Below are 16939 nucleotides of genomic sequence, written 5' to 3'. Positions count from 1 at the left end.
TGTAGTGTTCATTAATGTGGGGGATATGATCAGTAAGTCGGAAAATGTCACAAAAATTGGTGGTGTGATAAATTGTGAGGAAGAAAGCTTTAGATTACAGGATGATATAGATGGGCTGGTCAGGTGAGCAGAACCACGGCAGATGGAATTTAACCCTGAAACGTGTGAGGTGATGCATTTTGAGAGGATTAACAAGCTCAGGGAAGACACAATGAATGGTCAGACGTACAGAGGACCAGAGGGACCATGGGGTGCATGTCCAAAGATCCCTGAAGGCAGCAGGACAGGTAGATAAGGTGGTTTAAAAAGCATATGGGATAGAACATAGAACATAGAACATAGAACATAGAACATTACAGCGCAGAACAGGCCCTTCGGCCCACGATGTTGCACCGACCAGCTTTTAAAAAAAACAACACTAACCCACTAATCTAAACCAATCCCATTTCGCCCATAAACCTATCCACAGATCTCTTAAACGCCCCCAAACTAGGCGCATTTACAACTGCAGCTGGCAGGGCATTCCAGTCCCTCACCACCCTCTGGGTAAAGAACCTACCCCTGACATCAGTCCTATAACTACCCCCCCTTAATTTAAAGCCGTGCCCCCTCGTGCTAGCTTTCTCCATCCGAGGAAAAAGGCTATCACTATCCACCCTATCTAAACCTCTAATCATTTTATATGTTTCAATAAGGTCCCCTCTTAGCCGCCTTCTTTCCAGCGAAAACAACCCCAAATCTCTCAGTCTCTCCTCATAGGACCTTCCCTCCATACCAGGCAACATCCTGGTAAACCTCCTCTGCACCCTCTCCAAAGCCTCCACATCCTTCCTGTAATGTGGGGACCAGAACTGCACACAGTACTCCAAGTGCGGACGCACCAGAGTTGTGTACAGTTGCATCATGACGCTGCGACTCCTAAATTCAATCCCCCTACCAATAAACGCCAAGACACCGTATGCCTTCTTAACAACCTTATCTACTTGATTCCCAACTTTCAGGGATCTATGTACACATACACCTAGATCCCTCTGCTCCTCCACACTATTCAAAGTCCTCCCGTTAGCCCTATACTCAACACATCTGTTATTCCTACCGAAATGAATTACCTCACACTTCTCCACATTAAACTCCATCCGCCACCTCGTGGCCCAGCTCTGCAACCTTTCTAAGTCACCCTGCAAACTATGACACCCTTCCTCACAATCTACCACACCTCCGACTTTGGTGTCATCAGCAAACTTACTAATCCACCCAACTATACCCTCATCCAGATCATTAATAAAAATTACAAACAGCAGTGGCCCCAAAACAGATCCCTGATATTTGTCTTTTTTAGCTGAGGCACAGAATATAAGAGCCGGGTGTTCATGCTGGAGCTGTATAGAACATTGGTGAGGCCACAGCTGGAGTACTGAGTGTAGTTCTGGTCACCACACTACAGTAAAGATGTGGTCGCACTGGAGAGGGTGCAGAGGACTTCATTGTGAGTCCTCACCCTTCCCCCATCCTCCTCCTTGCACAGCACTCCTTCCAAAATGCCCCCCCCCACCTTGTCTCAGTCAGCACCCTCCTCCCACCACACCCCCAGCATCACCTTGCACTCCACACCTGGTGGAACATCAGACCTATGTTGCAGTGACTGTATCAGTCCTGCAGCACGGTGCTGTCCAGGTCGAAATGAGTGTTTGAACCGGGGCGGGGGTGAATGGAGACCCCTGTACTCCACAAGCCCGGGTGCTGGACTGCTCCCACTCAGTGACACAGGAGGGTCCAGGTGTCCAGCAGGACGGTGATGTCGATGGAGACATGGAGACAGAGGCAGGAGCCGGTCTGGCCCAGCAGAATGGTGGGCAGCACATCAGGAGCAGCGCTATGGAGGAAAGTAGTTGAGCTTACCCAGAAGATTCTGGTGGACTGAGGGCTGTTTTGTGCACAGCTCTTTATCAATTAGGGTTTGACACCAGCTTGATTTCCTGCTGGCGTGACCTAAGATTCAAAGGCATGCTGGGATTCTGATGGGCAGTTGTTTTAAGGAGCATTGATAAGCTGTAAATGAATGCAAATGGCGTTTGCGCTGCCAGGCATTGAGAAGAGTGCCCGTCATTATTCCACCATTGGGAGAATTCAACAGGATTTTACACTGGCAGTTTTCAACATTTTGGCTTCTGCTAGATTTCCCACACCAACCCCTGTGTGCGTGTGTGCGTGTGCATGTGTTGGGGCAGAGGGGGAGGTGTGGAAGAATTCGTCCCAGGGTCTTGTCTCACCCACAAGATGGCAGCTCCAACACTCTCCCCGCATCCCACTGGGAGACTCAGCCTGGGATTTTGGAAGAAACTCCAGAGTGAGACTGAATCCACACCTGGAGTCAGAGGCAGGAGCCCTGTGATCTTTAGGTTCTCAATTGCTGATTTACTCATCCCAAGGTGTACTGGGTGATATTGGGGGCACAGAGGTCAATGTCTCCAAGAGATCCATGTGGTTGGTTGGAGGGGATTAGCTTTGTGACATCCCTGACCCAACAGGCTACTCTTCAATTCCAATCCCACTCCGAAACATTCCTTCATCACCTTTTATTCCAGCAACCTTGGCCGTCTCCTGGATCCGCTTCAACAACAGTTAGCTATTCTCCACCGCATTCCCCATGCCAACACCTCTGCCTATCAGAGTCCACTTGCCAACCAATCAGTGCTCTCTTCTTGTGTACATTGCGGTTCTCTGTATGACTGGCATTCCTGTGTCCGGGTGAACACAGGACAAAGGTGTTTGGAGAAGACGTTTTGTTTCTTCAGCAAGGTGGGATTGTAAAATGGGAAACTATTTACTCATGTGGCACTGTTTCAGATCCTTCCGAATTGGCCCTGACACAAAACTCAAAACATTGTATGAACGTATCGTTAGAATTCGCATCAATTTCCCCTGTCACTGTGTGAAACAGAATGATCTTCCACAGGTTCATTATCAAACCCTTGGCAGTACACCTTGTGAAATGTGCACTGTTCCATTGCAAACTGTCCAAATGACCCCGGCACTAGAATATCAGATCCATAACAGACACCTTTTAAAGTCATTCAGTAAAAAGCTAAATTCCCTGAATTGCACTTACTTGGTATTCAGAGGTTCGATCTGCTTGTAGTATTGATGCATGGTGTGGTACAGCAGTCCCACAATGGTAATCTGTGCTACAGGGACAAGGTGGGGTTGGGGTTGGAGTGAGGGAGAGGCACAGAGGGAAAAGCAGTAAGAGGTTAAATTCAGTCTCCTCGCACCTGCAGAGTACATTTTCTCTTGTGGCCGCCTGACCACCTATTAATTAGCACTCAGTCTTCCATAGCTTCACATATTAACTCTAATAGGTGCCAAAGTGCCAACTCCCCTGGTCAGGCATTGTGGCATTAATGCCAATTGTATTCCCACTCAGCTGTTACCTCCCACACCAAACTGTCAAATTCCAACCAAAGGCAGCCGTAGCTAAAAATAGACATGGTGTGGAGATGCCAGCATTGTATTGGGCTGGGCACAGTCAGAAGTCTCACAACACCAGGTTAAAGTCCAACAGGTTTATTCGGAATCACGAGCTTTTGGAGCAGTGCCCCTTACCTGATGAAGGAGCAGCGCTCCAAAAGCTCGTGCTATCAAATAAATCTGTTGGACTTTAAGCTGGTGTTGTGAGACTCCTTACTAAAAATAGACAAACTTGTTAAAAATCCAACCACATGAGTGGGACACTCGGCACCGAAATGTCCAAACTGGAGTGTAAAGTTTCGGAGCTTATAGACCAGACTGATCGGAGGAACAAGAGGCTTTTTGTGACTCAAGCTGTTATTTTCCTGCCCGTGCCTCTCTGTCTTGTTTCAAACACTCTGAGGATCTCCACATTATTTTCACTCGGCTCACGTGTTCTGCTGCTGAGTAAATCCCATCTCCACAATCAGATCAGACCCGACTGTAACATTCCAAACTCTCTCCTGAAAATAATCTTTCTTCCTTTGGTTCCTCTTTCAGCCCAGGGAAATGGCACAGTCCGAGGAGCTGTGTAACGTTATATCCCCCTCCCCGACACCCCACCCACCCCCACTGCTTCCCCCAGTCAGCAGCACATGGGCAAGTCATTAAGTTCTGCCAAAATCAGAGTGAAGCAAAGCCAGGGAGAAAGGAACAGGGATGGGAGTTCCACAGGTCCATAACAGCACACCCCCCCCCAATCCCAAACACACACCCAACTGCTGAGCAGCCCCCCTCCCTCCAAACCCCCTCCCCCCCATTGAATCTGCAGCAAGCTGTTTGATTTGATTTATTATTGTCACATGTATTAGTATATAGTGAAAAGTATTGTTTCTTGCGCGCTATACAGACAAAGCATACCGTTCATAGAGAAGGAAACGAGACAGTGCAGAATGTAGTGTTACAGTCATAGCTAGGGGGTGTAGAAAAAAGATCAACTTAATGCAAGGTAGGTCCATTCAAAAGTCTGACAGCAGCAGGGAAGAAGCTGCTCTTGGGTCGGTTGGTACGTGACCTCAGACTTTTGAATCTTTTCCCAAAAGAAGAAGGTGGAAGAGAGAATGTCCGGGATGCGTGGGATCCTTAATTATGCTGGCTGTTTTGCCGAGGCAGCAGGAAGTGGAGACAGAGTCAATGGATGGGAGACTGGTTTGTGTGATGGATTGGACTACATTCACGACCTTTTGTAGTTCCTTGCAGTTTTGGGCAGAGCAGGAGCCCAGACCGAGCTGTGATACAACCAGAAAGAATACTTTTTATGGTGCATCTGTAAAAGTTGGTGGAGTCATAGCTGACATGCCAAATTTCCTTAATCTTCTGAGAAAGTAGAGGTGTTGGTGGGGCTTTCTTAACTATCGCATCAGTATGGGGGGACCAGGACCAGGATATAGGAGGCGCTATCTGAAGGCGGGGGAAGGGGAAGCAATTTTGATCGGAACTTTCAAAAGGGAGTTGGATAAACAGTTGAAGGGGAATGTTGACAGGCTGTGGGGACAGGATGGGCGCAGGACACATTGGTTGGCTGTATGATGCCATTCAATACTGTAGCAAGACCTCGTGTAGCCACTTGTGGAAAGAAATAGAATTAACGTTTTGGGTCTAAACAATCCACCTACAAAACTATAAAACTTCCACTGAACTAGTTCTGTAAAAGGATCATTTAGATCCAAAATGTTATCTCCGTTTCTCTCTCCGCAGATCAGCTGTCCCCAGCATACCCTCTAATTCTATATTTTACTCTCATTCTGCACCATTAAAACTGCACTTTTAAACTGTCTAACAATGTTCCATTGAAGGGACCTACCTCGCATTAAGTTGATCTCTCTCAACACCCAAACTGACTGTAACAGTGCATTCTGCACCCTCTCCTTTCCTTTGCCACTATGTATTCTATGAACGGTATGTTTTGTCTGTATAGGGCACAAGAAACAATACTTTTCACTGTACCCCAATACATGTGACAATAATAAATAAAGTCAATTCAAAAATCTGAGTTTTTCCAGCATTTTCTGGTTTGATTTCAGATTTCCTGCATCCACAATCTGTTTTTATCCTCATGTATCCCTGTTGTTCCTGTTACATTAAAACACCAAGGCAGTTAAGCATGGTAATACCAATGCTCTCAGCAGATGGGACAGTTGGAGATTGTAGAGATTCGGGTAGCTGTGAAATGGTGCTGAACCGACAATAGCAGTTCCTACACTTTATCCAACTTTGATTCACTAACTCACACTCACCCATTTTACATCTTTATACAATGCCAAGATCAACCCCATTGGACCAATTAGACAACTGCTTTAAAAAGAAATGTACAACTGTATAACGAAAGCACAGCATGGGGACAATCAGCTCACAGCTGAAATTGTCTCTCTCTAAACTAGCTTTTCAATACTTCTGATTGTGGATAATTGAGGTTATTCTCTCTTTGCCGCTCCCACGAAATCTAACTTCTTGTGCTTAACACAGATCTCTGCAGAATGTCAGGATGATAAGACCAGTCAGTAAAGACTAAACACAATGCAATATACACAGCATCGCAAACATTGTTTGGACGTACAGCAAGAAGTAATTATCCAATTCCCCTTTGATTTAATTTGATTTATTACTGTCACATGTATTAGCGTGCAGTGAAAAGTATTGTTTCTTGCACATTACCCAGACAAAGCACACTGTACATAGAGAAGGAAAGGAGAGGATGCAGAATGTAGAGTTACAGTCATAGCTAGGCTGTGAAGAAAGATCAACTCAGTGTGAGGTAGGTCCATTCAAAAGTCTGACAGCAGCAGGGAAGAAGCTGTTCTTGAGTCAGTTTGTACATACGTGACCTCAGCCTTAGAAACATAGAAACATAGAAAAACTACAGCACAATACAGGCCCTACGGCCCACAAAGTTGTGCTGAACATGTCCCTACCTTAGAGATTACTAGGCTTACCTATAACCCTCTATCTTACTAAGTTCCATGTACTTATCTAGAAGTCCCATAAAAGACCCGATCTAATCCGCCTCCACCACCGTTGCCGGCAGCCCATTCCACTCACCCACCACTGAGTGAAAAACTTACCCCTGATATCTCCTCTGTACCTACCCCTGAGCACCTTAAACCTGTGTCCTCTTGTGGTGACCACTTCAGCCCTGGGAAAAAGCCTCTGAGAATCCACTCAATCAATACCTCTCAACATCTTATACACCTCTGTCAGGTCACCCCTCATCCTTCGTCTCTCCAAGGAGAAAAGGCCAAGCCCCCTCAACCTATCCTCATAAGGCATGCTCCCCAATCCAGGCAACACCCTTGTAAATCTCCTCTGCACCCTTTCTATGGCTTCCACATCCTTCCTGTAATGAGGTCGTCAGAACTGAGCACAATACTCCAAATGGGGTCTGACCAGAGTTCTATATTGCTGCAACATTACCTCTCGACTTCTAAACTCAATTCCTCGATTGATGAAGGCCAAACACCATTCGCCACCTTAACCGCAGCTTCAATCTGCGCAGCTGCTTTGAGCATCCTACAAACTCAGACCCCAGGATCCTTCTGATCTTCCACATTGCCAAGAGTCCTACCATTAATATTATATTCTGCCATCCGATTTGACCTGCCAAAATGAACCACTTCACATTTCTCTGGGTTGAACTCTACCTGCCACTTCTCCGCCCAGTCTTGCATCCTATCAATATCTCACTGCAACTTCTGACTTTTATAACTTTTTCCCAACAGAAGAAGGTGGAAGAGAGAATGTCCGGTGTGCGTGGGGTCCTTGATTATGCTGGCTGCTTTGCTGAGGCAGTAGGAAGTGTAGACAGAGTCAATAGATGGAAGGCTGGTTTGCGTGATGGATTGGGCTACATTCATAACCTTTCATAGTTTCTTGTGGTCTTGGGCAGGGCAGGAGCCCATACCAAGCTGTGATACAACCAGCAAGAATGCTTTCTATGGTGCATCTGTAAACATTGGTGAGAGTTGTAGATCACATGCAAAATTTCCTTAGTCATCAGAGAAAGTAGAGGTGTTGGTGGGGCTTTCTTAACTATAGTGTCAGCATGAGGGGACCAGGATAGGCTGTTGGTGAGCTGGACACCTAAAAACATGAAGCTCTTGACCCTTTCTACTTCAATCCATTGATGTAGACAGGGGACATGTTCTCCTTTATGCTTCCTGAAGTCAATGACAATTTCCTTCGTTTTGTTGATACTGAGGGAGAGATTATTGTCACTATGATTATAATGACTGTTAGGTAAAGTCGTCATAATCCCAGATGACTATAGACCAATCTCCCCTTTGAGGGGGAGAGCTGATGGGCGGTTACTTAACCTAAGGGTCGCCACACCTCAGGCAAGGGGTAAGGTTAAGGTTCTTTATGAATAACCTCAGCCTGAGCAGGAATTGAACCTATGCTGTTGGCATCACGCCACACATCACTAACCAGCCGAACAACCAGCTGAACTAAACCAACTCCCATAATTAGGCTCATTCACTTTTGGAACCATTCAGCCTACACTGGATCCTTATTTATCTCAACTCATTCGGGTGGCAGTAATTCAGGCGTGTGAAGGTTTACAGCTCTGGCAATATTTTAACCAAACACAGTGGAAAAAATGCAACATCATAAATGGGGGCAAAGAGATTTGACGTTGTAATATACTTCATTAAAAACTTAAATGATTCTATTTACATCGGAAAAGAACAGCATCTCAAACCTGCTCCATCATTCAATCCGTATCTTCATTCCTTATCCATCTTGGTCCTTTGACAAAATGATTTTTTCTATCTCAGTCTTCAAACTTTCAGTTGACCCTAAAGTTCCATCTTAAACACCATCGAATAGCTCACTCCTTCACCTTGCATATTCAGGGGAACAAAAGCCTCTTCTATACAACGTGTGCTCAGAGATTAATTCTTTGGAGCCCTGTTTCCTGCTGAATTTGTGCTGTGCTCCCTCTAATGTTATCTTCCTGTGGTGTGGTGTCCAGTACTGAGTGCAGCAACTCCAGGGGGAGTCTAACCAGAGATCTGTATCAGTATATTAAAGTCCCCTCGAAATTCAGGCCAACATCCTGTTAGAATTTTGGATTATCTTTTGTGGTGGTGCTGTGTTACAGTACTTTTAGGGAGTATAAGTTGCTAATGGCAACACACACTTTCACATGCATGGGGATGTAGCCTGGAGTTATGCACAGTGATGGTTGAGGCTCCTATTTCTTTCCATCACATGGTTAACCAGGATTGGTCAGCACAATGGTACAGTGGTTAGCACTGCTACCTCACAGCGTCAGGGACCCAGGTTCAATTCTATGATTTGACAGATATTAGTCATTTCCATTTCTCCAGACATTTTCTCTACTGATATTAATGTCTTTAATTTCCTCACTCTGTTTAGCCCCTCACTAAATAATACTGTCTATTATTGGGATAAAACTTGTGTCTTCTACTCTGGAGATACAATGAAATAATTGTTCAATGATATTGCCATTTCCTCATTCCCCATGATAATTTCCCCTGTTTTTAACTCGAAGGGACCAACATTTACTTTAGCTACTCTCCCTCCTTTCTAATATACTGAAGAAAGCTCTAACAATATGTTCTTATATTTCTGGCTAGTTTACTCTCATATTCTATTTCTGCTATTTTTTATCAACATTTTGGTGATCCAATGTTGTTTTCTAAAACATTCCCAATCCTCAGACTTGTTACTCTTTGCTGCAACATTGTCAGACTCTTCTTTTAATTGAATTCTACCTTTAATCTCCTTAGTGAGACACAGATGGGTTTTATAGAACATAGAACATAGAACACTACAGCACAAACAGGCCCTTCGGCCCACGAGTTGCGCCAATCACATCAACACCTACCAATCTATAGGCCTATCTATAACCCCCAATCCCATTAAACCCCATATACTCATCCAGAAGTCTTTTAAAAGACCCCAGCGAGTTCGCCTCCACCACCACTGACGGCAGCCGATTCCATTCACTCACCACCCTCTGAGTGAAAAACTTACCCCTAACATCACTTCTGTACTTTCCTCCCCGCACCTTAAACCTGTGTCCTCTCGTAGCGACCATTTCAACCCGGGGAAATAGCCTCTGAGAATCCACCCTATCTATTCCTCTCAACATTTTATAAACTTCTATCAGGTCGCCTCTCAACCTTCGTCTCTCCAGGGAGAAGAGTCCCAGCTCCCTCAACCTAACTTCATAAGGCATGCCTCCCAGTCCAGGCAACATCCTTGTAAATCTCCTTTGAACCCTTTCAATAGCTTCTACGTCTTTCCTATAGTGAGGCGACCAGAGCTGCGCACAGTACTCCAAATGAGGCCTGACAAGGGTCTTATAAAGTTGCAGCATTACCTCCCGACTCCTAAACTCAATCCCTCGATTAATGAAGGCCAGTACACCATACGCCTTCTTGACCACATCCTCCACCTGCGAGGCCGATTTAAGAGTCCTATGGACCCGGACCCCAAGATCCTTCTGCTCTTCAACACTACTAAGACTCCTGCCCTTGATAGTGTACTCGTTCATCCCGTTGGTTCTGCCAAAATGGACGACTACACATTTATCCGCGTTGAAGTCCATCTGCCACTTCTCCGCCCAGTCCTGCATCCTATTTATGTCCTGCTGCAACTTTTGACATCCTTCCAGACCATCCACAACACCACTGACCTTCGTGTCATCAGCGAACTTACTTACCCATCCCTCCACTTCCTCATCCAGGTCATTTATGAAAATGACAAACAACAAGGGTCCCAGAACAGATCCCTGGGGCACTCCACTGGTGACTGACCTCCATGCCGAAAAAGACCCATCCACAACCACTCTCTGCCTTCTGCAAGCAAGCCAGTTCTGGATCCACAAGGCCAAAGGCCCTTGGATCCCATGCCCTCTCACCTTCTCAAGAAGTCTTGCATGGGGGACCTTATCAAACGCCTTGCTGAAGTCCATGTACACCACGTCCACTGCACTTCCTTCGTCAATGTGTTCAGTCACATTATCGAAGAACTCAACTAGGCTCATAAGGCACGACCTGCCCTTGACAAATCCATGCTGACTATTCCTGATCATGTCAAACCTCTCTAAATGCTCGTAAATCTTGTCCTTCAGTAGCCTCTCCATCAGCTTACCAACCACTGAGGTCAGACTCACCGGTCGGTAATTTCCCGGGCTATCTCTGTTCCCTTTCTTGAAAATAGGAACTACATCCGCAATCCTCCAATCTTCCGGAACCTCTCCCGTCTCCATTGACGACGCAAAGATCATCGCCAGGGGCTCTGCAATCACTTCCCTCGCCTCCCACAGTATCCTGGGGTACATCCCATCTGGTCCCGGCGACTTATCTATCTTGATAGAATTCAAAAGTTCTAACACATCCTCCTCCTTAATATCCACATACTCAATCTTTTCCATCTGATGCAAATCCGTAGCAAAATCTCCCAGATCAGCTTCCACTGTGAATACTGAGGCAAAGTACTCATTAAGCACCTCTGCCATTTCTTCTGGTTCCACACAGACCTTTCCCCCTTCACCTTTTATAGGTCCTATCCCTTCTCTTCTCATCCTTTTCTTACTGAGGTTTTAGATTTCAATGGAATGTATTTTTGTGAGCATTTTAAACTGTTTCTTTGTTTCCCACTGTTTAGTTATTTCCATACCTTTTAATCTTTTTACCCAATTAATCTTAGCCAGTTCTCCTCTCAAATCTATATTGTTGGATTTGTTCAAGTTTAAGATTCATGTTTGCAATTGGAGTATGTAATTTTCAAACTTATCATGGAATTGAATTGGTATTATGATCGCTATTTCCCAGCGGATCTTTTATAGAGTCATAGAGGTTTACAGCATGGAAACAGGCCCTTTGGCCCAACTTGTCCATGCTGCCTTTTTTTTAAACCCCTAAACTAATCCCAATTGTCCACATTTGACCCATATCCCTCTATACGCAACGTACCCATGTAACTGTCTAAATGCTTTTTAAAAGACAAAATTGTACCCACCTCTACTACTACCTCTGGCAGCTTGTTCCAGACACTCACTACCCTCTGTGTGAAAAAATTGCCCCTCTGGACACTTTTGCATCTCTACCTTCTCACCTTAAATCTATGCCCTCTAAAAGATATTGACTATCTAGCTGATCTAAGCCCCTCAATATTTTATTGATCCTTATAAGGTCGCCCCTCAGCCTCCTACACTCCAGAGAAAAATGTCCCAGTCTATCCAGCCTCTCCTTATAACTCAAACCATCAAGTCCCAGTAGCATCCTAGTAAATCTTTTCTGCACTCTTTCCAGTTTAATAATATCCTTTCTATAATAGGGTGACCAGAACTGTACACAATATTCCAAGTGTGGCCTTACCAATGTCTTGTACAACTTCAACAAGACGTCCCAACTCCTGTATTCAATGTTCTGACCAATGAAACCAAGCATGCCGAATGCCTTTTTTTACTATAAGATTAGTAAATAGCCTTGCGTCATTGCACAATACTGGATCTAAAATAGCTTTATCCTGGGACAATACTTTGTGGAATCATCTTAAAAACATTCTATAAGATCACCTTGTGGCCCATGCTTCTCAACTGGTTTGTCCCAGTTGATGTGAACAGAATTGTCTCCCACAATTGTTACATTTCCTTTGTTACAAACTTCAATAATTTCTTGTTAATTGCTCTTCCCAACAGTATAGTTGCTGTTCTGGGGGTCTGTAAACTACTCCCAGTGTTTGCTGATCTGGCTGTCCCTAATTTCCACCAACACTGATTCTGCTTCATGATTTTCTGAGACCAGATCCTTTCTGACTGTTATCCTTTTGTCATTCTCACTATCAGGGTTACCTCTCCCCCTTTGCCAGTCTGTCTGTCCTTCCCAAATATTGTGTAACCTGGAATATGATTCCCCTCCTGGTCACCTTGTAACCATGTTTCTGTAATGCTGATTGGATCATTTACCCCTATCTGTGCCACTAGTTCATCCACCTTACTGCAGATGCTTCGTGCATTCAGATAAAGAATCTTTAGCTTTACTTTTTTTCAAAGTTTACTTTTTAGTCACAAGTAAGGCTTACATTAACACTGCAATGAAGTTACTGAGAAATTTCCTTTTTTCTTCTATTCACTGCAATGTCCTAACATAGAATCAGAGAAGCCCAACAGAACAGAAGCAGGCCATTTGGCCCATCGAGCCTGCACGGACAACAATCCCACCCAGGCCCTCTCCCTGTAACCCCACATATTTACCCTGTTAATCCCCCTGATACCAAAGGTCAAATTAGCATCACCAATCCATCTAACCTGCGCATCTTTGGAGTTACACAATTGGCCAGAACACTGTCCCCACCCAGTATGGGGTGACCCAGGAAACAATCCAGAGATGGTTACCTTTAATGTTCATTTATTGGATGTGGACATCGCTGGCTAGACTAGCATTTACTGTCCACTCCTAATTGCCCTTGAGAAGGTGGTGGTGAGCTGCCTTCTTGAATCGCTGCAGTCCATGTGGTGTAGGTGCACCCACGGTCTGTTAGGGAAGGAATTCCAGGATTCTGACGCAGTGACAGTGAAGGATCGGTGATATATCTCCAAATCAGGATGGTGAGTAGTATGGACAGGAACCTCCAGATGGGGGTGTTTCCAGGTATCTGCTGCCTTTGTCTTTCTAGATGGAAGAGGTCGTGGGTTTGGAAGGTGCTGCCTAAGGAGCCTTGGTGAGTTTGGACCCGAACTTCTCAAGTTCCCTTTGTAGAACATCATTCCTGGTTCTACCTGTTTACTGGTTCCCACATGATCACCACATCTGAATATTCCTCTTTTCTCCACCAATGAGGAGCTAAATGTTCTTAATCCGAGAATCACTGGGCCCGGTTTTCTATTTCAGGTGAAGACAAACACTCCCATGCCACCATTTTGTGGTACACCACGGTCTTGACCAACATTCTACCCAGAACCATCACAAATAAAACAGCTCAGCTGGTCATCCAACTCACTTCGGGATATGGGATCTTACTGTGCGCAGATTGGGCACAGTGGTGACTCACACAATTACAATTCTGAAGGTTTTCATCGAGACAGGGAGAGATGGGCAGGAGGGTCGATAATCAAAAGAGGCAGATTTAATATAATTGGCAAAAAAATGTGATATGAGGAGGAGAACTTTATTTAAAACAAAACATCTGGAATAAGTTCCACCTGATTTATTCCACTATCTGTCTGAGAAAGATTAAATATTAATGCAGCTACTCAACGTGTGAAGAGATGGTTTGTATTTATTCACAGTGAGGGACAGTAATGCAGAAGTCCTCACCTCCAGTATGGGAAGATCGAAGAATTGATACCACCTCATGGGGGATTGAATTTGCGAGGTTGCAGACGGCCTCTCTTGGGCACAGAAAATAATTTCAAACACACAATGAGGGAATTCGGAGACAATGTGGAGAGACTGGAGAAGCTGGGATTGCCCTCCTTAGAGCAGAGAAGGTCTGGGTGTTTTAGTGGAGTAATTAAGGAGAAACTGTCTCCACTGGTTGGAGGATTGGAACCGGAGGACCCAGATTGAAGAGGAAGGATCCAGAGGGGGAGAGGAGTGCTGCTGTTTCATCTCAGAGTGTTGTTGTAATTTGGAGTGTGCTTTCTGAAAGGGCGCAGAAGCACATCTGATTGGAACTTTCAATAGGGAATCAAATAAATACCGGAAGGGTTCTGGGGAAAGAGAAGGGGAGATACTAATTGACTAGCTGTTTCGAAATGCTAGCAAGGCATGATAGGCTGAACAGCCTCCTCCTGTGTCTTTGATTATTATATAAAAAGCTGATATTCTTCACACACTATCAGCTGGGTGTAAGTCTTTTGGGACAATTCAAGAATGTGACAAGACATTCCTTTATTTTCCCATCCATATCTTCTTCCTAATCTTTCAAGGATTCCCTTTTGTAAACTATGTTTCGAGCAAAGCTGTTGAAATTGCTGTTTCTTTCCTCAGATAATTCAGAAATGATAAAACTCCATTTCCCACTCCGACATCCGCTTCCAAAAGGTGCAAGTGAATGACCCGTGCCCCCTGAGTCCTGGGAATGATGTAAATCCGATAATCCAGTCTACCCACCATTTTACAGCCTGCTTCTGATCGCTCTCAAGACAGCTCATTCATAAAATTTACCCATTCACCAAACGTTAAGATCTGCAGAATTCAGTTGCTGGTAATATATCGGAGCCTGGAGTATTCACTGGCAGAGAAACACCAAGAGGCTCCAGATTGAGAATATTCATCCGTGGGACACGGGCGTCGCTGGCTGGACAGCATTTATTGCCCATCCCTAGTTGCCCGAGGGCAGTTGAGAGTCAACCACGTTGCTGTGGCTCTGGAGTCACATGTAGGCCAGACCAGGTAAGGATGGCAGATTTCCTTCCCTAAAGGACATAAGTGAACCAGACGGGCTTTTCCAATGATCGACAATGGTTTCATGGTCGTCAGGAGATTCATTATTCCAGATATTTTTTATTGAATTTGTGTTCCACCGTCTGATGTGGCGGGATTCAAACCCAGGTCTCCAGAATATTAGCTGAGTTTCTGGATTAACAGTCTAGCGATAAAAGCACTGGTCCATTGCCTCCCCTAACATTCCGTTCCTCTGCCATGTCATCAGCTAACTGCCTGTCTCAGAAACATGGAATAAAGGTCCAGGTCGCTGGCTCTGTGATGTGTCACGGAGAGGGGGTTTCCAGAGAGTCTTTGGAAGAAGATGGAAGGTGAGAGCAAGGGGCAGTCCTGGGACAACGGGAGATCTCTGTATCCCATGGCGGTCTCGGAGAGGTTCTGATATGCATCCTGTTAGAATGTAACCAGTGACGACTTTGTATTGGATGTAATGTGACCAATAGGAACAAGATATAAGGAACCAATTACAGAGTGATGTAATAGTCAGCTGACCAGCTGATTCACTATAAATAAGGAACTCTGTAGAATTGTGGGGAGCTTGCAGTGGCCCAGGGTGAGGCTCCAAGTTTGGAGTAACGATGTTTCTTTATTAAACCCTTTCTTTGATTTATAAGTTGGAGTAAATTTTGTTGTGGAGGGTTCCTTCTGAAGAAACACCTCCAGGCCCCGCCACTGGGGGAGTCACAGTTTTTAATGAACCTTTCCCAAGCCAGCTCCTCTTGTCATTTTCCCCAGGTGGGAATGACATCTCTTTAAGATGGGACTCTGTGTGTGTGTGTGTGTGTGTGTGTTTGTGTGTGGGGTGGGGGGGGTTGCTGGAGTTATAGCTGGGCCTCTCCTGCTCCCACGAGCAGGCCTCGCTCCACCTCCCCCTGTCCCCTCACAGCCCGTCACCCTCAGGAAAACTCAGCCCTACAGCTCAGCGGTAAGCCTTAGCCACATGCTCAGAGTAGAGGGTTAAAATCAGGATTGGTGCTGAACAGGTGGGAGAAGGGAATCAGATTTAAATAATTCAGTATATAATTACATTGCGGTCACAGGCTTGGCAGAGAAATCAAACTAATGATAAGCAAAAGTATATTAAGGCAACATTTTGAAAGAAATGTCTTACTTTTCCTGTGGAAGGCTTCCCCAGGGATCAAGATGAAGCTCATTCCTTGAGATGGGAAACGGTAATTAGTCAGACTCGAGCCTCCAGGAACCTTGACTAACGAGTAATCTATAAACAGAAGCAAACCAATTCTTTGAATATTCCTCTCCAAGTCAAGGAACTCTGATAAATTTCACCTGATTTGTTCTGATATTTGCTTGTGAGCGAAACATTAACTGTTAATGAAGCAGATCAATGTGTAAAGAGATGGCTTGTGTTTGTTCACAGTGATTGATGTGAAAGTCCTCACTCACAATGCGGGAGAATCGAAGCGTTGGTGACATGTCACGGGGCAGTGAATCTGCGAGATTGCAGACGGCTTCTCTTGGGTGTGGAAAATAATTTCAAACACTTTGATATCGGGACCAAGAGTATTCAGTGACTGTGGAGAGACTGGAGAAGCTGGGAATGTTCTCCACAGAGCAGGGAATGTGAAAGGGAGGCCTGATAGAGGAGTTCAAAATCGTAGCAAAGGTTCAGGGAAGTGAATAATTCTTAACTGGCAGGCGGTCGCTATCAAGACGTCACAAGATTAAGGTGAAGGATTCCTAGGGGGAGATGGTTTCTTCCCACAGTCTGAAAGACGTGCTGGTTAGGGTGCACTGGCCGTGCTAAATTCTCCCTCAGTGTAACAGGGGATTTTCACAGTAACTTCATTGCAGTGTTAATGTAAGCCAACTTGTGCCTAATAAATAAACTTTAAAGAATGTTTTTGTTTTTACGCAGTGAGTTGTGATCTGAAAGGTGCTGCCTGAAAGGGCAACGGAACCAGAGTCAATAATCATTTTCAAAGATCAAAACAAAAAACAAAGAGCAGGACAGCACAGGAACAGGCCCTTCGGCCCATCAAGCCTGTGCCACT

General features: G+C 45.0%; 1 protein-coding gene across 1 annotated transcript in view; it reads right to left on the bottom strand.

Annotated features, from left to right (window-relative positions):
* Window positions 1-16939, bottom strand: part of adgrd1 (adhesion G protein-coupled receptor D1) — a 273919-nt gene that overhangs the window by 204375 nt on the left and 52605 nt on the right. Inside the window, exons 12-13 of the mRNA XM_080208783.1 lie at window positions 16039-16146; window positions 3110-3185 (exon numbers count right to left, since the gene is read on the bottom strand). Coding sequence (XP_080064909.1) covers window positions 3110-3185; window positions 16039-16146 — 184 coding nt within the window. The remainder of the gene's footprint in view (window positions 1-3109; window positions 3186-16038; window positions 16147-16939) is intronic.

Source organism: Carcharhinus amblyrhynchos, chromosome 20 (assembly GCF_965287045.1).
Source record: "Carcharhinus amblyrhynchos chromosome 20, sCarAmb.v2.hapA, whole genome shotgun sequence".
Taxonomy (NCBI): Eukaryota; Metazoa; Chordata; class Chondrichthyes; order Carcharhiniformes; family Carcharhinidae; genus Carcharhinus; species Carcharhinus amblyrhynchos.
The sequence above is the reverse complement of the archived record's forward strand: the minus strand, read 5'-3'. Positions and strand labels throughout refer to the sequence as shown.